We start from the raw sequence: 22,766 nt of genomic DNA on the forward strand, positions 1-22,766 counted from the left end.
GAAAGAGAAACGTGAGAGAAATCGCACCAGGATCCCTGCGTCGCAAAGGGCTGGACTAGATGACCCTTTGGGCCGCTTCCAACTCTACAATTCTACTATTGCACTGTGCGATGCTAAGATGCCACCGATAAGTGCAGGTGGAGAGCACACGGTGTTTAATTCCCCGGAGACCACCAGCTTCCATTTAAATTAATAATAATAATAATTGAGAAGAACAATATCCATGATGCCTGTCCCAATAAACTGGGTTTGCTGTCTTATTGGGGGGGGGGGTCTAGCCACCTCCAGCTGCTCCTGGACAGGAACGGGTAGCCTGGCCGCAATAATCTCTTGCAACACCAGAACTCATGGGCATCCAGTGAAGCTGGAAGATTTGAGACATAAAAAAGGAAGTCCTTCGCTCAGTGCAGGAGATGAACCCCTGGAGGAGTGTGACAGAACCAGGCTGTGTTAGTGGAGCTGCAAAATCGTTTCCATGCCCTCATCTTGGGCCAGCAAGTTGCCAACCTCAGAAGACCGTGTGGAAGAGATTTGTGGTGAGGGTAGGGGACAGAAGCAGCTGTGGGCGGAGGGAACAGGATGTCCCGGGAGTTGTGCTGTCTTCTCACAATGTGAGAAAGAAGTTGCCAAGTCTTATAAAGCCCACTGACCACAACCCCGTCCTCCTGATTCACGTGGGCACCAATGATACTGCCAGACACGGCCTTCAAGGCGTTGGAAGCGACTATGGGGAAGGTAACCGAAGGGCCTTGGGACGCAGACGGTCTTTCCGTCGCTCCTTCCTGTCAAAGGCTGTGTCCCAGGAAGAGTGGGGGAAATACTGGAAGTCGTCAGGAAGGGTTTGGCTTCTTGGATCATGGTCTCCGCTTCCTTGAAGGAGGAGTTCTGGCAAGAGATGGGCTTGCACCTCACAGCGGTTGACAATAATGTGCTTGCTAAGAGTCTCGCGAACGTGATCAGGAGAGCTTTGAACTAAATCCGGAGGATGACAGGAGAACACCTGGTTCTGGAGATAATAGCATTACTGAGAAAGCCCACAGAAGTTAATGGGTCCACCAGTTTCAACTCTGAACAGAATGTAGGTGGTGACAACCCCAAATCTAAGTGGAAGGAAAGGATGAAACTTAGGATGTCTGTGGAATTGTTTTTTTTAAAAAAAACAAAACAAAACGTTGGCAGTAAAACCCCAGTTAAACGATTTTTAAATCGGCATCAGCTTCTCTGCAGATTTCCATACACTCCTCCCCACTTGCTGCGGTCATCGCCAACCTTGGCCAAAAACACACCTAGAGTTTCCACTTCTCTGTAAATCAGGTGGTGACTTTTGGCAGGGTATCCCGGCTCCCCCTGTCCCGGCAAAAGTTCTTCCCACGGGCCGCTCCCAAACTGTGGGAGGTGGGGTTTCCAAGCAGGGCAGCAGCGAAGGTTAATTGCAGGCTTGGGTTACGAGTGCGAGACTCGCCAAGAGAATTAACATGCACTCATCCATTGTGTTTTCCCCGCTTTCCCTGAGCAAAGCGAGAGCACCTGGTCTCTCTCGGAGAAAAAAACAACACCAAGCTGCTAATGAGGTCCATCTGTCTGGGACAGGAGGGGGGGAAAGTGCTGAAGGAGGAAATTGCTGCAACTGCGGTGAAAAGGGTCATTCAGCTAAATGTCCAAACAGCTGCAGTTCTGCAGGGAAGGGAGTTTGTTTCTCTGTGTTGCCCAGATTCTGGATATACAGGAGAGGCTTCAGACTCAATCAGGTCGCTGGTCAGCCTGTGTCTGTGTTGTTTGTACCAGGAGTGGCTAACTCGTGGCTCTCTGGGTGCTGTTGAACTGTGGAACTCCCTCCCACAGGAGGCAGTGATAGCCACCAGCTTGGATGGCATTAAGAGAAGAGGAGGTGGATTCATGGAGGTTAATGCTGTCAGGGTCTGCTAGCCACGAGGGCTTGGCTCTGCCTCCCTAATCAGGCAGTCTTGAATATTAGTAGCTGGAAACCACAGGAGGGGAAGAGGGCTCTTGGGCTTCCCACAGGCATCTGTTTGGGCATGAGGCTCTTAATCTCAGGGCTGTCGGTTCAAGCCCCATGTTGGGCAAAATATTCCTGCATTGCAGAGGGTGGGACTAGATGATCCTTGGGGTACCTTCCAACTCAACAGTTCTATTATTCTATGTAACTGAATCAAAACAGTGAAGATTTTACGAGCTGCGAAGGGGAAAGGGAGAAACCAAATAGAGCCGTTTGGCTCACGGCTCCACAAAGAGGGAGAGAACAGAGCGTGGCTATTTCACAGTAAATGCCCTGTGCGGAAACTGCCTCACAAGTATATAATACAGGGCAAGAGGGACCAAGCTACACACACTGTCCAGAACTTTCAGTATTCAGGAAGCAGTGAACCAGAGTCCTCCTTCCTTTCCCTGTTAGCATCAGAGCAGCTGACCTCTTGCAAATGGTGCAAATCTGCTACGAGAAAATGGGGTCCCGCTACGTAGCTGAGATAAACTCCAGAAAGCAACAGATCTAGTCCCTCTGAGGGAGCAGAAATCTCTCTGCACATGAGCTATGAAAGCCAGTATGCTGAGTGATCTGGATTAACATCTAACAGGGTTTGAGGGAAGGAACACCAAAAAGGTGATCCAGTCGACTTCTTCGCTCCTGCAAAGAAGCAAGTTAGAAAGGAAGGTTTCTGCGACCTCCAGGGCACAGTGCCTAGGAAAACCTTGTCTGATTACAAGATTTTGATGCTTTTAAAATTTTGTTTCGATGGCTGTAAATATTGCGCTTTTATTGTATATTTCATTTGCATTCTTGTCCATGAATGCTGCTCGCTGCTTTGGGAGCCTTGGGGTTAAGGCAGCGTGTAGATAAACCGTATCATACCATGGACTCACAGAGCTGGAAGGGGACCCCAAGAGTCATCTAGACCAACCCCCCTGCAATGGAAGAATCCTGCCCACACCAACATCCCTGGGTGGGCTCGAACCACCAACCTTCTGGTGCAACAGCCGGGGGCACCGACCCAAAGCAAGAAAAGCCCGGCAGGTTTACTAGGTCTCTCACAGTGGGAAGCAGCCCTGGTGTTGCTTTGCAGCAGCTGACATTTAGGGATAGACTTCCCCTGTATCTGGAGGTTCCACTGAGCAGTCCCCAGCAGTCCTTACCTTGGCCAGCTGCCCTTGCTGGGTCTTCACCTCGCTGTGCGCCTTCAGCAGCTCCTGCCTGAGCTCCGTGCAGGCCAGCTCCAGCTGGTCCCTCTCCCCCCGGGCTCCCTTCAGCATCTCCTGCATGGCGCCGGGGTCCCCGCCCCGCCCAACGGTGTCCATGTCCGCCGCCTTCTGCTTGGCACTGTCCAGCTGGGCCCGAAGCGAGCCGTTTTCAATCCTCAGCCCCTCCAGGGCCACCTTGCAGTCCTCCAGGGCCCTGGCCAGGCCAGCTGTGCCCTGCCTCTCCGCCTCCAGCAGGCCTCCCAGCCGCTCGGCCTCCTCCCGCAGGCCCCGTGTGGCCGCCTGGGCTTCCTGGTGCTCCCTCTCCAGGCCGCGCAAACTGCTGGTCAGCTGCTGCTGGATGTTGAGCAGCTTCTCCCGCTCAAACTGGGCCTTCTCCTGCAGCTCCCCGCAACGCTGCTCCAGCTCCTGGATGGTCTTGGCCTTGCCATCGTCGCCGGCCGGCCGCTCCTGCAGGAGGGCCGCCAGCTTCTCGTTCTCCTGGCCGAGCTGCTCGGCTCTCTCGCGGTGCTGCCGGAAGGAGCCCTCCAGCAGGGCCTTCTCCTCGGCCAGCCGCTCGTTCTCGGCCGTCAGCTCCTGCACAACCTGCTGCTGGTCGGAGAGCTCCTGCAAGGTGGCCTGCAGCTCCTCGGCCGTGCAGTGGTGGTTCTCCTCCATCCTCTGGATCCGCTCCGTCAACGAGGCCACCGAGAGGTCGCTGGCGTTGTTGGGGGAGCTCCCGGCGGGGGAGTCCTGCGGGGCTTGGGAGGGGTGGCTCCCCGACGACGGGGGCCTGGACGGCGCCTCCACGATGTGCTCAAAGTCCGAGGCGTCCGGAGACAGGGACGCCTTGGTGACGTCGCTGCTGGACGACCCCGAGTTCCGCAGGGGGGCACCGCCGTTGGCGCGGAGGTTCCCGGGGGGCTGCATGGGGCTGCCGAAGCTCGACTCCTGCGTGGTGGGGGTGGCAAGGCTGCTGCCGCAGCCCCCACTGCTGCTCAGGGTGTCTGACAGCGGTGACTGCTCCAGGCGGCTGAGTTTCTCTCTCAAGAGGCGGTTCTCCTCCCTGAGGCTCACCAGCTCCCTCTGGAAAGCCCGGTTCTGGTCCTGGAGGGTGTGGACTAGGGGCTCCCCCTCGGCTGGCGACACCCCTGCGGGGTGGTCCAGCTCGCAGTGCACCCATTCTCGGTCCTGGTGCTTCTTCAGCTCGCTCCGGAGCTTGGTGATCTCGGAGTCCTTCGTCTTGGCCTCGGCCAGCAGCCCCTTGACTTGCGACTCCAGCGTGGCCTTATCGCCGGTGTCCCCCTCATTCTTGCACTTGGGGGCCGGGCGCGAGTGCTTGGTGGGCGTCGGCGCCCCAGAGGAAGTGGGGCTGGGCTGAGCCTTCCTGGGTCTCAGGGCCGCCTTCTCTCTGCCCGGGGCAGTCGACAGCTCCCGCGGGGCTGGGATCCCAGTACGCTTTGCCGACGGGATGGAACCTGGGAGAGCAGGAATAGAAAGGCAGTTAACGCCTGGAGCATAAGGGCTTGAGAAGAGCTTGATGGGAAATCAACCATCAGGATTCGAACACAGGGCCGCACCCTCCCCCCTGCAGTTCCCAGCAACTGGGATTCCGAAGCATTGCTGCCTCCAATAGCGGTGGCAGAGCACAGACACCATGGGCTAGTAGTAGCCATTGATAGCCCTCTCCTCCTCCGTGAATTTGTCTCCTCCTCTTTTAAAGCCATCCAGGTTGGCGGCTATCACTGCCTCCAGTGGGAGGGAGTTCCGCAGTTTAACTACACACTAGGCGAAGAATGACTTTAGTGCAGACGGTGTGGTTAAAGCCGTGGACCTGGGAGACAAGCGTTCGAATCCCCTCTCGACCATGAAGCTCCGTGGGTGACCTCGGGCCAGTCGCCATCTCTTAGCCTAACCTACCTCACAGGGTTGTTGTGAGGGTGAAATGGGAAAGAGGAGAACCAGGTACACCACCTTAAGCTCCCTGGAAGTACAAGGTGGTATGCAAATGTAATAAACAAACAACAAAATAATTCCCTCTGCCCTGAATCTCCCAGCAATCAGCTTCTTTGTATGCCCACGAGTTCTTATATTCTCCTATGTTCTTATCCTGTTTTAAAGACATCCAAGTTGGGGACCACCCCTGCCTCCTGTGGCAGGGAGTTCCATAGTTTAGCTGTGCACTGGAATATGAGTTCTAGTTTTACGAGAGAGGGAGAAACACTTTTCGCTATCTCCGTCCGGGCATAGTTTTATCCACTGACTTGCCTTTTCTCGAAACTTTTCTCTGAATCTGCGACTCCTGGGGCAGCCCCCCCCCCCGCCCAGTGTGGAGAGGGATGCAGAAGACAGCGGTTGGCCCTCACCTACTCCCTTCCCTGGCTCTCACCCCAACCTCCACCTGCACACTACAGCAATTGTGAGCGCGAACTCTGTGGGGGGGGGGCAGCGGGCCAACCTTTCCACTGGGGGAGCGAAGCCTGGCGGAACAAAAGCTCCGTTTGAGGCGGGTGCCATTTCCCTCCACCCCAGAGATGACCTTCAGAGGGAGCCTGCCCGCCTCTCTGCTGGCGGAAAGGCCCCAGGCACCCTGCATGGAATGCAAGGGCAGGCCGCGACCCGGAGAGATCGCGAGCTGCGCTCTCTTGCCAGAAACTGCGAGGAGGGAAAGATCCGGCCAAAAGGAAACAGAGAGAGAGAGAGTCTCCCGGGCAGTCCCCCAACAAGGCGCCCCCAGCTCTGAAAAGCCGGGTGCTGAGAATCGAGTGGGACAGGCACACACTCGGTTCTGCCACCTCCCCAAAAAATCCCAGCAAAAAAAAGGGGAAGAGTTTATATTTTATAGTGTACGCTGTTCTAATAGCGCAAGAAAAGCCTGCTGGATCAGGCCAGTAGCCCATCTAAGTCCAGCACAGTGTTTTCACAGTGGCCAACCCCATTGCCTCTCTTCTGGGAAGCCTGCAAGCAGGATCCGAGCACAAGAGCCCTCCCGCCTCCTGCAGTTTCCAGCAACAGGGATTCAGAAGCATGGCTGCCTCCGGCGGTGGAGGCAGAGCGCAGCCATTCTGGCTACTAGCCATCAATAGCCCTTTCCTTCTCCGTGACCTGGCCCCGTCCTCCTTTAGAGCCACCCAAGATGGTGGCCATCCCTGCCTTCTGGCGGAGCAAGTGCCGTAGGTTTAAATATGTCGCCTCTTGCTCACTTTCTCTCTGGACTAAAAAGTCCCAAACCTTATTTCATAGGGGAGTCACTAGCTGTGATGATTGTATGGCGGAGGGTTGGACTAGATGAGCGCTAGGGGCCTTCCAACTCTATGATTCCATGTTTCTCTCTCTCTCTCTCTCTCTCTCTCTCTCTCTCTCTCTCTCTCTCTCTCTCTCTCTCTCTCTCTCTCTCTCTACACACACACACACAGGCAGAAAGGGGACAACAAGCACCACCCAAACTATTCTGCATCACAAGGGGGTTGGGCTAGATGACCGCTAGGGGTCCCCTGCCAACACTACAATTTTGCATTTTGCATACATTGCTGAAATGTAAAAAGGGGGGAAATGTGTGTGTGTGTCATAGCTGCCAAATTATCCCTTTTTTAAAGGGATTTTCCCTTATGCTGAATAGGCTTCCTCGTGAGAAAAGGGAAAACTTGGCAGCTATGGTGTGTGTGTGTGTGTGTGTGTGTGTGTGTGTGTGTGTGTGTGTGTGTAAATAAATAAGCAAACAACGACCGAGAGCAAGAGAGAGAGAGAGAGCTGTTTTCCTCCTTGCATTAATTAGGTGGTTGCGTGCACCTGGCTTTTTCCAAACAAATAAAAACCCAGCCAAGAACACAGAGCACCACCAATTGCTTCTCCTCCCTCCACCGCAACCCGGTATGGACAAGTGTGGATGGAAAGCCTTTCAGCCTGGAGGTGGCAAAGGAATTCCTGGCTTGGCAAAGGGGAGCAGATCGGCTTTCGCGGCCGATCGGGGTCCAGCTCCAACCAGCCGGCCCTCCATGACCTCATCCGGGAAACTTCTGCCCAACCTGCTCCAGGCCAGCGCAGCCCGTCGCTCCCTCTTGAAGGCCCCCAGCTTCCTTCTGCCATATTTGATGGGGCCGGGAGGAAATCTGGCTTTGCCCAAACCCCCAGGGACGTTTGTTCATTGGCCTGAGTCATCTGTTCCCGTTTGTGGCTCTGGTGAGGGTCCCGGTCGGTTGCCAAACTCCAAGTGGGGAACGAAAGGGAGGAGGGAAAGAGATGCGTCTCGGGGAACTGGGTTCAAGGCCCTTCCTTCACCAACGGGCTTGCCAGGAGTTCCTGCTGGTGGCCACCCCAACGTCCCGGGCCAAGTTTAAGGACTGGTGTCACAGGGATGTTTTTGGCCCCGGGGCCATGGCTGCAGTCGTTCCAAAAGTAAATGAAATCAAACCAATACTGGCTACAGGAAGATGTTATGCTGCCTTATTCCAAGTCAGACTGTTGAGCTCAGGGATGCCTGCACTGACTGGCAGCGGATCGCCAGGGAGTCTTTGGCACAGCTGTGCCTGAGAGGCAACAGGGACTGAACCTGGAACTCTGCCACTCAGCTGCAGCCCTTTCCCTGGAAAACAAGTCAAGTTTCTAGCCCTCATGGCCTGGGACAAACAGCCAGCTTCAGCAGAAAGCTGCCTTATACTGTCAGACCACTGAGCCTATGCTCAGTGTTGTCTACGTGGACTGGCAGCAGCTCTTCGGGGTTTCCAGTGGGGGGGGGGGGCATTTCTCTGGTCCTGCCTGGAAATGCCATCGGGTCCTTCTGCATGCAAAACTGAGCTGTAATGCTCCCCCATAAAGTTGACTTGCAGAGGGCGCCCCCCCCCTCATCATTGACAACCAAAAGTTACAAAGTGTGGTTCAAGAATTCAAAAATCCTGGCAGGGAATCCTGCCAACGAGCACCACGTTCTACATCAGATTTTAAGAAGATTGCCTGCTGGATCAGGCCAGTGGCCCATCTAGTCCAGCATCCTGTTCTCACGGTGGGCACTCAGATGACTGCATGGGAGACCAGGAAGCAGGATCTGAGCACAAGAGCAACTCTCCTCTCTCGTGGCTTCCAACAAGTGGGCTTCAGAAGCTGAGCAGAGCACAGCCATCCTGGCTAGTGACTGCTGATAGCCCTCCCCTCCATGAATTACCCCTCCTACTGAACTACCCGGGTGGTTGCATCTATGGCCAGCTCTCAGAAAGGTGGTGGTGGAGTTGGGGGGGGGGGCTGGCTTATACTGGCTACAACCACTGAGTCCCAGATCCCTGCAGCTGCAGAAATGCAGCCGGGGTGTAAGGGGGGGGGAAGCTGTTGGCTCCACAGCCAAAGAATGCCTGCACTATCTCCTTCCTTCCCCCCGCCCTCTGCAAAAAAACACTGAGCCCTTTGTCTTTGGCCTTCTATTATGCCTGTAACGCAACACAGAGCTGTTCTGTGCCTCCTTTTGGTGCAAAATAGCCCCCTCCTTTCTCCCAGCCCCCTGAATTCTGAGTCTCTCTCTCTCTCTGTGTGTGTGTGTGTGTGCTGGGGGGGGGTGCTGGTCATCTTTCCTTCAGCCTGCTATTCACCACCCTCTGTCTGATCCTACAGTGGGAGAGCCCCAGATTTGCATGCAGAAGGCATCTCCAGGTAGGAATCAAATAATCAGAGTTGGAAGGGACCCCCAAGGGTCATCCAGTCCAGCCCCCTGCAATGCAGGACTCTCAGCTAAAAGCATCCAAGACAGATGGCCATCCAAACTCTGGTTAAAAACCTCCATGGAAAGAGAGTCCACAACCTCCTGAGGGAGGCCGTTCCACTGTCAAACAACCCTTACTGAATGATGTTTAGCCAGAATCTCATTTCTTGTAACTTAAAGCCATTGGAAAGAGCCCTTCAATGGAGGAATGGACTCTCTTGGGAGGTGGTGGAATCGCCTTCCTTGAAGGTTTGCAAGGAGAGGTTGGATGGCCCTCTGTCAGGGATGCTTCAGCTGGGACGCCTTCATTGCAGGGGGTTGGACTAGATGGCTCTTGGGGGTCCCTCCCAACCCTATGATTCTGTGATTCCTACCTGCCATTCTCTTCTTTCTCAAGAGAATGTGCAGCAAATTGGACACAGAGTGGGGAGCAGCCCAATACACAGCGGCAATAGCACAAGGAGGAGGGGCGGCTGTCAAAAGCCCCACATAACCGGATGTGTATAATTTGGTTTGGTTTGCATTTAAACATGAGCCTGTCTAAACGGCGCTTCCCGAAACAGTATGCAAACCGAGACACAGCTCTCTTTCGACACAGTTCTCCAGCCCAGCAATGAGTCCATGGATGTTTGGGTTAGGGGGACAGTGTACCTGAAAAGGCATTTATTGGCAAAAAGGTTTTTGAAAATGCATCCCATCAGGGAGGGCTATCAGCAAACCGAGAAAGAAATGTGGAGAAGTGACTTGAAAGATGGGGGGAAATAAAGAGATGGAGAGAAACCCAAATTGGCCGAATCGACCCTCCCCATAGCAGTGCTAAACACCGTGAATGGAGAACAGGGAACGCTTTTCACAAGGGGTAGCGCATCTCTCTAATCCTCTTTTAAAGCTGCCCAGGTTGGTGGCCACCGTTGGCTCCTGCGGGAGGAAGTTCCACAGTTCATCGATGCTAATGGGTGCCTTGCGCTCTGGTCGGTTTCTGTGGAGCTGAACTGAACAATTTAGGAAGGGCTGGCGAGGGGAGACTCAGCCCACCCACAAAAAGAGGGGCGTGGCAAGGACCACCAACCCCAAGGATGCAAATTAACCCTCCTGGCTCAGCTATGGGCGTCGTAGCAAATTTCCAGAAAGCGGGGGGGGGGGCAGGCAAAAAGCAAGAAGTGAAAAGAGACAGAATGGCGAGAACAAAGAGAGGAAATAATAAGAAGAGAAAGACAGAAACGGAAAGGCAGGGAGGAACAAATAAGAGACTTATCAAAGACTGAGGCAGCGTTTGTGGGGGGAGGAAGAGGCAGACAGGAGCGTTTCGGCAAAGATACAACAGCAGTTTCCACTGAGATCATAGGCTTGCTGGACAGACAAGAGTCCGGCAGGGGGAAGGCGGAAGCGGGAAGGCCTGCAGAACAGATATGCTGTCTATTATTGTGCTTTGTTTTTATTATTACGCTCTGTAAAATGTTTTTACTATTGTACACCGCACCGGGATCTTCTGGTAAAGGGTGGTATATAAATCAAAGAAATACTAAATAATAATAAAGCCATCTCGGCTGATGGCCGTCACTGCCTCCTGTGGCAGGGAGTTCCATAGTTTAACTATGTGCCACTTGAAAAAGTGGGGGCCATTATCTTCTGGACTTTACCACTCGGCTCGGCCTTCTCAGCCTCGTGGCGGCGCTGGCTCTGAAGGTAGGGAGCCGCCAGGTGGCCCTCGGACTTTGCGCGCCAAAGAGACACTCCAGCCGCGAGAAGCCACCATGCCGTTGCCTGGAGCTGTGCCTCTGTTTGCAGAGGGGTGAGTCAGAGAACCAACACCCGGGCGATGTGGCTAATCTTCCTGCCCTGGGCCTGCCGTCTCCCCAGGCAGGTATGAAGAAAGCTCCCAGGTGGGAGCAGACGGAACCGACTCTCTCTCTCTCTCTCTCTCTCTCTCTCTCTCTCTCTCTCTCTCTCTCTCTCTCTGTGCAGTCGCCGGGCCGGTTTGTGTTTGCAATTGGTTTCGCCCCCTCCAGATCTTTCATTCCTACGGCCTCCAGAGATGCCTGCCCTCTGGGCCTCGCCACCGATCCGACAGGCTGGAACCGGAATGCAAGAACATCGGAAGAAAGCCTGGCTTGCTGGATCAGACCAAAGGAGGCCCAGCATCCAGCTCTCACGGGGGCTAACACACAGCCATCACTGACGGCAAGTGAAGTCAAATGGAAAGCGAGGGCAGCGAGATATAAATGGACGCCAGAAGAGCCTGGCCACTGAATCAGGCCCAAGGCCAGCATCCTGTCCTCATTGTGACCAACCAGGTGTCAGCTAGGGCTATATGTTGCCATCACTGATGGCAAGTGAGGCCTGATGGAGAGGGAGGGCAGTGTGATGATGTAAATGCTCCTCACAGTGGCCAACCAGATGTTGCCAAGCAGTTGGCACCCAAAGGGATTTACTGCCTCTGACCGTGGAAGGAAAATACAGCCGTTCTGCCTTGTAACCACTGATACCCTTACCATCCATGGAACGAGTTTGTGGCCGCCACTGACCTTTCATAGAATCATAGAGTTGGAAGAGACCACAAGGGCCATCCAGTCCAACCCCCTGCCAAGCAGGAAACACCATCAAAGCATTCTTGACATATGCCTGTCAAGCCTCTGCTTAAAGACCTCCAAAGAAGGAGACTCCACCACACTCCTTGGTAGCAAATTCCACTGCCGAACAGCTCTTACTGTCGTCAGGAAGTTCTTCCTATTGTTTAGGTGGAATCTTCTTTCTTGAAGTTTGAATCCATTGCTCCGTGTCCGCTTCTCTGGAGCAGCAGAAAACAATCTTTCTCCCTCCTCCATATGACATCCTTTCATATATTTGAACATGGCTATCATATCACCCCATATCACCTTTGTAGGAGCAAATTTCATATCAGAAACCTGAGTAAATTATAAAGATCACAACTCTTCTCTTTCTGAGCTTCATCCGGAAAGATATAAACTTGTCACAGCAGCTGTGTTCCTTGTTCCCTGGAAATCTTATTCAGCCTCTGAAGGTTTCACTGCTTGTGGCACTACTGCCCCACCCTTTCTACCATTTCTTTGCAACTCCTGAGGACTAGAAACTTGTCCCGGCTCCGGCTCCTCTTTGAAGGGAAAGCCAAGATTCTGAAGACAATGACGCAATGCTCTAACTTCCCCACCACCCCTTAGTTTTGCGCAGGGATGTCTCTGACCTGGAGTGCCCTCTTGGATCAGAACAAAAAAGGTCCATTTAGACCAGGTCTCCTGTTTCCAACAGGGGGCAGCCAACACCCACCCACCCATTCACAACAAAGCATAAAAGCTCAGTTCTGTTATTCATCTGCCAGTGCCTGGAATTCAGAGGTATACTGCCTCGGAACATGGAGGCTTTGTGGTGATGTGTGGTAGAGGCATGGAAGATCACGGTATTTTGAGGTCGCTCCCCAGGCTGCAGGTGACTGTACTGCACAGGGAAGATATTTTTCCACAAGGAAGCTGCAAACAAGGGAGGTGGGGGCCCTACCCCAGGAAGGAATGCTGCTTGGGTTGCTGGGGGTGCTGATACCGTAGTGGTGCCTGGATGCCTGCGGCTGGTAGGGCAGGCTGGGAGGAGAGAGAGAGATTTATCCAGCTAGGCAAAAAACCTTACTGATGTTAATCCCATTGTTGCCAGATAAGAATCGCCAATAATTGCCTGGCTCTTATCTGCAAAGGCTCCAAATCTTTACTCATTTTAAAAATTAAAAATTTAAAAAAATCCCCTTGAGAGGCAGGTAGGATCACATGACCTGGTGGACTTCAAATAAATAAATGTTCCTGGGGAGAGAGAAGGAAAAGGACTCATTTCAAGGTTCTGAACTGGTTAGACTGAAGAGATTTAATTGAGCAAAAAGTTATCCCAGATTAAACAGGTAGATTATATAATTAAGTGTGGACCAGCAGTACCGGTAGCAGTGTGCCAGCCGGCCAGGCAGGCACGCCCCTTTTAGGATACTCCATTACACCCCCTCACGGTTTTCTGCCCCCTCCTGCAAAGCAGTCAGTGAGCATTCTACCCCTGCGCTTCCTCTGCCATTAACTGCAAAAGTGACAAAGTTGGACATTTGCTCTGCATTAAACTATTTAATGATGTTTTCATGATTTCATTGCACATCACCACATTTCTCAAGAAAAGGCAGGAAGCTGCCCTCTCCTGAGCCAGGCCACTGGGACCATCCATCTCAGCACCGGCTGCACTGACTGGCAGCATCTCTTCAGCATTTCAGGTGGGTGGGGGACATTCCCAGACCTGTCTGGAGAGGCTGCCAGGAACTGAACCGGGGACTTTCCTATGCTAAGGAGGCAGTTCTACTAAGCTACAACCTTTTCCTTAAATGAGTTGGCGGTTCAGAAATACTTTTCTACATGAATAAATTCTGAGCGGTGCCTGCAAAAAGGTGAAAGCAGGTTCCTTGTGTCAGAAAGGCACTTTCTTTTGCCTGCATACGATTTTCTGTCAATCAGTTAAAGAGACGAAAGAAATGTTCACAGCATCATGCGAGTTTTCATCAGCTTGAAACTCTCTTTTTTTCAAGTCCTTGAGCATTTCCTTACATTGTAAAAGAGGTGAAGAACCCTACAATGGCAGGGGTTGCCCCAGAAGTCCCCTAGTCAATGCTAGAAATTCACAGTTCCCCAAGAGATGGCTTGCAATGACACCCCAAGCAGCCGGTGGAAGCTGGAATGAGGACAGAAATTCAGAGATGCAACTCTAAACACTGGTTTGCCCCAAACACAGGACCCTAAGGAAGAAGCTCAACATCACACTAAAACAATAGTTCCATCAGGGCAAGCATGAGGACTTGCCAGACAGGACGATCACTGCCTCTCCTTGGGTTCTCTCAAGCACCCCAATTTGGGGGAGCAGAGGGGGGGGTTGTGGGAGGAGCAGAGGGGGAAGCTCACTTGCACAAGTCCTTGAGAAAGGTTTCTGCTGGTGGGAATCGGCATGCGAATCCCACCCTACCAAGAGCTGCCCGTTGGAGATTGAAGCCTGGACCTTCTGAGCTGGGACACCGCTGAGCTGTGGCCCCTTCTCTGCAAAAATAATGTTAAGATTTCAGTCCTTGTGGTTCTGAATAAAGGAAGGAATGGAACAGTAACAAAGGAAGCTGCCTTCTACAGAGCCAGGCCATTGGGTGCATCCAGCTCAGTACTGCCTGCACTGACTGGCAGCAACACTCCAAGGCTTCTGGCAGGGTCTCTCTCCCAGCAACACCTGGAGATGCCAGTGGGGACCGAACCTGGGACCTTCTGCATGCAAAGCAGACGCTCTCCTAGCGAGTCACGGCCTCTGCCAAACCAGCCCTCAACAAAATGCAAGGAAACGCTTGAGTGGGAACGCAACACAACAAGGCAAGGGGAAAATCCAAGATATCCCGGCGTGAGGCAGTCCACTTAAGCACAGAGCCGGCTGGATCCTGTGGGCCGGATTAAGCCCATCAGAGCTTCTCATTTGGCCCACATAATTGTTTTGGTTAAGCCAGATCCACTTCCCCTACACCTGATGTCACCAGCACACTAGGGAAATACTGCAAACATACCCACCTTTTCTGCCTGCATGTGCAAAAAAAAGGGGGGGGGAGTGTCACCTGACATGAGGCAATGCACAAGTGGGTGGACCAACCACCTGTCAAACTCTGCCTGCGGGGTGTGTGCAGGTAAGGATTTGGCCTGCAGGAATGGATCCGGTTTGCTCCCCACGCCTGCTTCGCAATACCGCTGTCAGTCTCCTTTCTAGGAAACCTAGGGCTTGCTGGCAAAGTCTTGGGTTTTTGATTCTTGCCCGAGAAAAAACAATTAGCCGGGCTGGGCTGGAGGTTAAACCTGTCTCTCTTCCTTTCTTTTTCCTTCACCCGTCAAGGAAGCAGCTTCCGCGCCAGGAGATTAATCATTATCCACACCCCTCCAAGGGGGCAGAACCCACGGAGGCAAGGACATCAGGCTTTGCTACGGTTTAGGGAGGCGGGAAGAGTGGAGCGTGGCTCCGGTGGAGAGAAAACTGCAGCGGAAAACCCAGAGTGGACGACGGATCAGACACCACCTCTGGCCAAAAGGAATGAGGAGATCGGGTTTGGGGGAATCCACCACCCTCCTGCAAAGTGGGACTGATGCTCAAAGTGCCATTACTCTTGTCTCTCGCTCACTTACACACATAGAATCATAGAACCGGGGGCTGGGAGAGCCACATGTTACCTGGAAGGAAAGGTTAATTTGCACGCCTAAAATTATTAACGGATCATCAACTTCTAATTAAAACAAAAGCTTCATCCCTGCATTTTTTGAAAGATGAGCCTGTCAAAATCAAAAGTCGCTACTTTGAAAATAAATTATACAAAATGCACGGTTATTTCAGAAAGCAGACATTGAGGACGGAGTCTCCCCATCTTGTCCTGTCTCCCCACATCTTCTGTGCTGTTCCACAATTTCATTTTATTTCTCTGCAGGCACTGCCACCTAAACCACAGACAAATCGATTTCACCCTGGCCTAACCCTCTGGCCAAACGCTCCTGTCAATGAAATATCATTAACAAATTGATGATTGAAAGAGGGCTGGGGAAATGCCCTAGTTTATTAGTGCCTAACGGGGCTTTTGGTTTGACTGGGGGGAAAGCCATCACCCGTCCGAAGCCACAGTTTCAACCTCCAAAGGTCACCCAGAATGCAGAGCAGGGCCAGGCAGCCAAACCACACTTCGTCCGTCCCTGCTCCCAGATTTAAACTGGAGGGACCCTTCGCTTTTATACCTGGAAAGGTTTCCTTTCGGGTTGGAAGAGTATGATTAATCTCCCCCCCACAACACTTTTCAAGGAGTCTCCGACCACCCCTGAACAACTTTCTGCTCGGCACGTGCCTCCTGAATGGATGTTAGCAAGCCTGGAACAGGAACTCGCACAGAGAGGCAATACGCCAACTCCTCCGAAGGCAAGACGTTCTTAAAGAGTGCCTTGAACCGTTGATAACAGAGGATGGGTTGGTGGCCTCTGCCTGGATGTATGGAATTATTCCACAATGAACGGCCATTCAGTCACAAGTGGGTGACCCTAAGGCGCTTCAAGATGGTTGCTGTTTGGGAGTTTGCGCAATGATAGCCAACTGAATAGAACAGGGGTCCCCAAACTAAGGCCCGGGGGCCGCATGCGGCCCAATCACCTTCTAAATCCAGCCCGTGGATGGTCCAGGAATCAGCATGTTTTTACATGAGTAGAATGTGTCCTTTTATTTAAAATGCATCTCTGGGTTATTTGTGGGGCTTAGGAATTTGTTCATCCCCCCCAATATAGTCCGGCCCCCCACAAGGTCTGAGGGACAGTGGACCGGCCCCCTGCTGAAAAAGTTTGCTGACCCCTGGAATAGAACCATAGAGCTGGAAGGGACCCTAAGGGTCATCCATTTCAACCCGCTGGTAGGTTCTAGTATGACCCCCTGCAATGCAGGAATCTTTGCTAAAGCATCCCTGACAGGTGGCCATCCAACCTCTGCTTATAAACCTCCAAAGGAAGGAGAGGCCACCACCTCCTGGGGGAGATTGTCCCACGATTGAACGGCTCTTACTGTCAGAAGGTTCTTCCTGATGTTGAGTCAGAATCTCCTTTCCTGCAACTTGAAGCCATGTGTTCGAGTCCTACCCTCCGGAGAAGGAGAAACCCAGCTTGCTGATTAAATAGTCAACATCATCTCATCTCCCTGCAAACAAATCTTTATTTTCATTTAACTACTACACTTATATCCACGCCTTTTTCTACAAGGACCTCAAGGTGGCCTGCATGGTTCTCCCTCTCCTCATTCAATGCCCCACAACAACAGTAGCTCTTGGTCTCTCTCTGCTTCACCATCAACACCCAGGTGGATTTAAAAGAATCTAGTAGTATATCTGCTCACGGAACTGCCTGGGGGGGGGGGGGGAAGTGTGCTGTAACTTTTAATAATAATAATAATAAAGGCACCGTTTGGGCAGGAAACATTAGGCCGAGGCCAGACACAACAGCCGTGGTGGTTTACTGCTGAGGCATCCTGGTATGGGGAAAAGGGTTTGTTCTGGCATGTGGACCTCCTGCCTCCTACGAGTCACAACCTTGTAAATTCCATTCGCAGGCCTCCTCCTCCTCCTCCTCCGCAATCTTTTAGATTAAGCACAAACAATGGAGAAGCTCTGGTGGGGGGTGGGAAGGAGAGTCCTGTTATCAGATGCCCGGGGTCACTGTGTCTCTGCCCTTGCTCCCAGCAGAGTCACAGAATCATAGAACTGTAGGATGGGAAGGGGCTTTCCAAAGGCCATCTAGTCCAACCCCCTGCAATGCTGGAATCTCAACTAAAGCATCCATGACAGATGGTCATCCAACCTCCGCTTAAAAACCTCCAAGGAAGGAAAGTCCACCGCCTTCTGAGAGAGTCTGCTCCGCCATCAAACAGCTCTTAACTGTCAAGAAACTTTCTGAGTGGTTAGTCAGAATATCCTTTCTTGCAACTTGAAGCTATTGGTTCGAGTCATACCCTCCAGAGCAGGAGAAAACAAGCTTGCTCCATCCTCCATGTAACAGCCCTTCAGATATTTGAAGATGGCTCTCATACCTCCTCTTTTCCAGGCTAAACATCTCCAGCTCCCTCAACCATTCCTCATAAGGCTTGGTTTCCAGACCCTTGATCATCTGGTTGTCAACATCCTTTTTAAACTGTGGCGCCCAGAACTGGACAAACGTCCATTGCCTCCCGCCCCACTCTTTCCCTGTTGCATCCCGTCTGGTCTTGATAATGGACCTCCTGGCGCCAAACCTGCCCTCCATGGCGCATGCCCCGAGCATTTGACGGAGAGTTTCCTTCCATGTCTGCCGACCGAGGTGGCCTTCAGATCTGCAGAAGGTGCAGGAGAGAGGCCTGTCTCTCCTGCGCCTTCTGTCTCACCCAAAATGCAGGTAAATTTTAACTTCCGTGGAGTAGGCTGGTTTCTAGACGCTTGCAGTTGCCTGCCCCTCTCCAAAGACACTCAAGGAGGCTGTGAAGCAGCGCTTGTGAAGGCGGGGAAGCCTTGGGAGTATCCCGGGAGCCAGATAGAGAGAGGGTCTGGCTCCCAGGGGTGAGGTTCCCCCACCCCTGCTATGCAGGTTAAAAGCAGCACCTTGAATTGGGCCTGGAAACAGAGATGTGGAGCAAAGTGGCAATTATTCTGAGCAGACTCTACTCTCTCATGGTTTCAACACCCGAATTCTTCTTGAGTTACCGAGCGGAGAATTTTGGAGGCCAGGGCAGTGTGGAGTCATACCCTATTAAAATGTCCTTAGATGGATGGCCTTCCTCATGGCTCTGCCAGCGTTCTCTGGGGCCAGGAATAGAAAGGAATCTCCCCCCCCCTGCCCTGCCTGGCTAGATAAGGCTGGTGAGGGGGCACTGGAGTGACCAGTTTCCCTTCTCCTCTCCTCTCCCTTCCACCACCCCTCTGGCAGCACGCAGCTTGGCTGGCTAACAAGAGCCGCCTGAGAACGGAAGAAGGGCCTGGCTCCAGATGCCCCCAAGGAGGCCTGCAAGCAGGACCTGAGCGCAACAACAATTCTCCCCACTTGCAATCCCCTGAAACTTAGGATTCAGAAGCATCGCTGCTGCCGGCCGGTTTCTCTTGCACTCACTACAGTAGTTGGAGATAAATAAAACAGCAGCACTGTTCTACATTGCAGGGCTGCCAGGAGGGTTGTTGACTGAGAGGGGTGTACGAAACAAGCTTCGGACACACAAGAATGCTTTGCTTTTTCAAAAAAGAAGCGTGTTCACATTTGGCTTGCTTTGCCAAGCACTCTGCACATGCCCTGAGGCCTGAGTTTCAGCACAGGGGGAGGGAGAGTAAATCAGATTAAGTTTCTTTTGTAGACCCAGAAAACAGCTCCTGACTCACAGAGAACAGAAGGGTCTGGATATGATAGTCACATCCTGTTGTAAATTAGCATGAACTTTCCTTAAGGTTCTTGCCAGGCAGAGGTGGCTCATCAGACCCAGAGCGGAGAATCCCAGCCTGCAGAGACAAGATCTTTTTGGGGGAGATAAGATTTCCCCATCTCCAAAAAAAACGAGGAAGGTGATGCAGAACTAAGGAAGTTAGATAAAGGCATGGCCAAAGAGGTCAAGGGGCTGGAGCAGTTTTGCCCAAGTATTTGAAGCTTTCTTATAAGGTGAGGGGAACAGAGATATTGGCAGAAAGACTCACACAATGCTAAACCATGGTTTGTTTAACAAGCCAGCAAACTGTGGCTTGTTTCTCCAAGGTTTGTTTTGTCTTTCCAGCTGCTCCTGCCTCCTGTCTTTCTTGCTTGGTGAGCATCTGGGTTGAACCCCAAAAAAAACATCGTTAGGGGCGGGCGCAAGATCTGCACGTGTAACACCAAGGCATAGTTAAAACAAACCAAGGTTTCAGATCATGGGTTTATTGGCATCAAAGAAACCACAGATAAGGTGCTGGGCAGGATACAACTACTATTACTACTACTACTACTACTAATAATAATAATAATTTAACAACAACAACAAATTATTTCCCCAGCCACTGTGCATGGCTTCCAACAAGATATTGAAAATACAATAAAACTATCACACATAAAAAACTTCCCTAAACAGGGGTGCCTTCAAATGTATTTTTATAATAACCTATAAAACACGACTTAGCATTATGTCCACACTATGCCCATGAATATAATCCTTTCCAGTAGGAAGCCACAAATAAAATAGATTGAAACTTTTTTTTAAAGGGGGAGCAATATCAAAATGAGGTATACACAGAGTAGGCCCATCAAAATCAACGGAATCATAGAACTGTGGAGTTGGAAGGGACCACGAGGGTCATCTAGTCCAACCCCCTGCAATAGTGTTAAGTTTTTGTCCCAAATCTCCTGCCTAAGGAAATAACTTCTTCATACAAATACGGAATATGCTGGCCCAAAACCCTGGTGGTGAAAGGTTGCTAGCTGAGATCATTTCTGTTAAGGGTTTGGCAAATTCATGGCGCAGAGGCCTACCAGAGGCAACAACAGGTAACAATGGAACCTGCATGTGCAGAGCTTGTCTACCTTTGTAACATCAGCCATTTTAGACAGAGAGGGGGGGGGGGAAACAGAGAGAGGGAGAGCTGCCCGGAGGGATGATTCCAGCAAAATGATGCTTAAATTGGGCTTTTGACACATCCTCAGAGAAAACCACTTTAACCTCCCATCCTTTCCCTGAATAGTCTAAACAGGAGCCCCACCCTCCCGTAAACACCTGAATTCCCCAGACCAGCAGAACTCGTAGCAGTTATGTTCTGAGACAAGGGTGTGGGGCAGCTGCCCCATGCATCATTTGCTTCCTAGAATGGCCCTGGGGCAGCTTCCCCTCCGGCGAGCATCTGCTCACACATTTTCAGACACCACAACACCCCCAAACAAAACCCAGAGTATTTGGCCTCCTCCCTCAGCCATGAGCTGGCGGGTGCTTGCGCTTGCCGTTGCAGTAACGCCCCCTCCCTCCCTCCCTCCCCGGTATTTGCTCTTTTTCATTATGAGTGCAAAAAGTTGGCAGTGCAGGAGGAGCTGCTTGGTCCTTCTAGCTCAGTGTTGCCTGCACTGACTGGCAGCAGCTCCCCAGGGTTTCAAGCAGGCAGGTATGGTTCCCAGAGTTCCCTGAGAAGAGGGATTGGTTTGAAGCGCTCTGGGAATTGTAGCTCCCGGGGGGGGGCTTAATATGAGGCCTCTCAGCAGCTCCTTAACAAACTACAGTTCCCGGGATTCTTTGGGGGGGGGGAGAGCCATGATTGTGGTATCATAGTGGTTTAAATGTTACTTTTAGAGAGCAGAAATTGAGGGCTGGCAGCTTGCAGCCAGCAAAGGAGGGTTTCTGCTGGGTGGCGAGGAAGTAAGGCTGAGGCCATGAGATGCAAAGGGGAGGGCGAGGCCGCAGACACACACAAAAAATGACAATATGGCAAAAGCCCAGTATGTTTCCCCCCAGTTTCTTCCCCCCAAAATTGCCAGCTGCATCACAATCAGCAGAGATTTTTTGCAGCAACAGCAGCAGCAGCAACAAAGGGTTCTACAAGTGGATCAGGGAGGACCAGGACTGGCATTTGCTGTGCCCTTTGCTAGCGAAAAGGGCACACCAGCGCTACCCTTGCAGAGATTCCCAGGGGTGGGGGAGAGAGGCTGTTGCGGAGAAAGGAGAACCACCAACTGTCTTATGGCATCAGCTTTTGCGGGACTATGGTCTACTTCGTAAGAGGCAAAGGAACCATGGTGTGGATTCTGGTTTCTCTTGGATAAAGGGTTGCAGGAGGGGGCTCAGGGGTTATCTTTCCTAAAATTCTGGGGCCAGGCACTGCAGTGGGGAAGGATACAATGGTACCTTGGTTTACGAACTAATAATAATAATAATAGTAATAGTAATAATTTATTATTTATACCCCGCCCATCTGGCTGGGTTTCCCCAGCCACTCTGGGCGGCTTCCAACCGAATATTAAAACAGTACAGCAGTCCATTCTTAAACCAAAGCGTTCTTAAACCAAGGCGTGCTTTCCCAAAGCAGCAGGGGACTCCATTTACAAATGGAACACACTCACACCTTCTGCTTCCAAGGCAAAGTTCACAAACCAAAACACCTACTTCCGGGTTTGCAGCGTTCTTAATCCAAGTTGTTCATAAAACAAGCTGCTCTTAAACCAAGGTACCACTGTATATCGTTTTATTCTTAAAAAGAAGTTGCTTTCAGGGTAGGCCAGAAGAGGTTAGCCACGGCGGAATCTCTTACTACCAGGAACGTAAGGAACTGCCTTGTACGAAGACCCTCGAGTCCATCTGGTGCAGTATTGTTGACACCGACTGGCAGCAGCTCTTAAGGGCTCCAGACAGGGGACCTTCCCACCCAACCCTACCTGAGAGGCCAAAGTCTGACCTTGTGGTGCTGGGGCTTGAACCAGGTGACCTCCTACAGATGTCCTACCGCCAGACAAGAGTCCTCTTAATATTGGGATGGCTATTGATTGTTTACACAGCAGCCCATCGAGTTTACAACAAAATATCAGATGTAAGTTAAATAACAAAAAGGAAGCATTCCTCCGAAACACACAAAAAACTATCCCCTTGTAAAAAGCAGTTTGCGGGTGGGGGGGGAGTTTAAAGCACACTTCAAAAGCCTGAGCAGTAAAAAGGTTTTTAGAAAAGACCTCTAAAAGAGCAGCATCAAATTAATTGAAACCCATAAGGGGTACGGGGTGCAGGACAAAATGCTTGCATTACAGCAGGGCAAGCCTTATTCCCACTTATTCCCACCCCCCATGCCCCACAAGAAGTCCTCTAATAATTTCTAGGGGGCCCAGTATGCATAAGACAAACCCACCAGCGCCTGAGTGGCCCCCTCAAAATTGAACAAGGTCTGTGAAAAAGGCAAGAGAGGCATGCTGCTTTCTGAATCATTTTGGCCAGCCTTGCAGACAGACACGCATCAAATGGGGGGGGTTGGCTTTTCAGTGGACCCACAGAGAAGGAGCACACACTCCTTTATTTCTCCACAAGCTCCCCCAACCCCAATTCCCTGTTTAACATGCATAGCGATGCACTTCCAAGAGGACAATGGGGGGGGGAGGAAAGGAGGGGAGAGATTCTCACAAAAGACATAGCTGCTCTGAAAGGCCTGGTAACCGTTCCCTAGGGTGCGCCACCACTGCCCCCACCTCTGCAGAAAAGCTGGATGCCACAGCTGGTTATTGTCTCCCCCATAAAAAACAACAGCACAATTCCCAGGGACCTTTCAGCATCCTGGGAGGGACATCCACCGGGCCCCCAACATCCCAGCACAATTTGATTCCCCCCCCATTTGTGTGTTTACAGACACTCCTGGCTCTGAACCCAA

At 51.8% G+C, this 22,766-nt stretch overlaps 1 protein-coding gene across 2 annotated transcripts in view; it reads right to left on the bottom strand.

Moving 5' to 3' along the window:
• Positions 1 to 22,766, bottom strand: part of SPECC1 (sperm antigen with calponin homology and coiled-coil domains 1) — an 86,123-nt gene that overhangs the window by 41,061 nt on the left and 22,296 nt on the right. For both annotated transcript variants that reach the window (XM_088657568.1, XM_088657569.1), the window contains one exon: positions 3,151 to 4,670. In XM_088657568.1, the coding sequence (XP_088513694.1) occupies positions 3,151 to 4,670 (1,520 nt within the window). The remainder of the gene's footprint in view (positions 1 to 3,150; positions 4,671 to 22,766) is intronic.

The sequence above is a fragment of the Zootoca vivipara genome, chromosome 14, assembly GCF_965207765.1.
Source record: "Zootoca vivipara chromosome 14, rZooViv2.hap1.1, whole genome shotgun sequence".
NCBI lineage: Eukaryota > Metazoa > Chordata > Lepidosauria > Squamata > Lacertidae > Zootoca > Zootoca vivipara.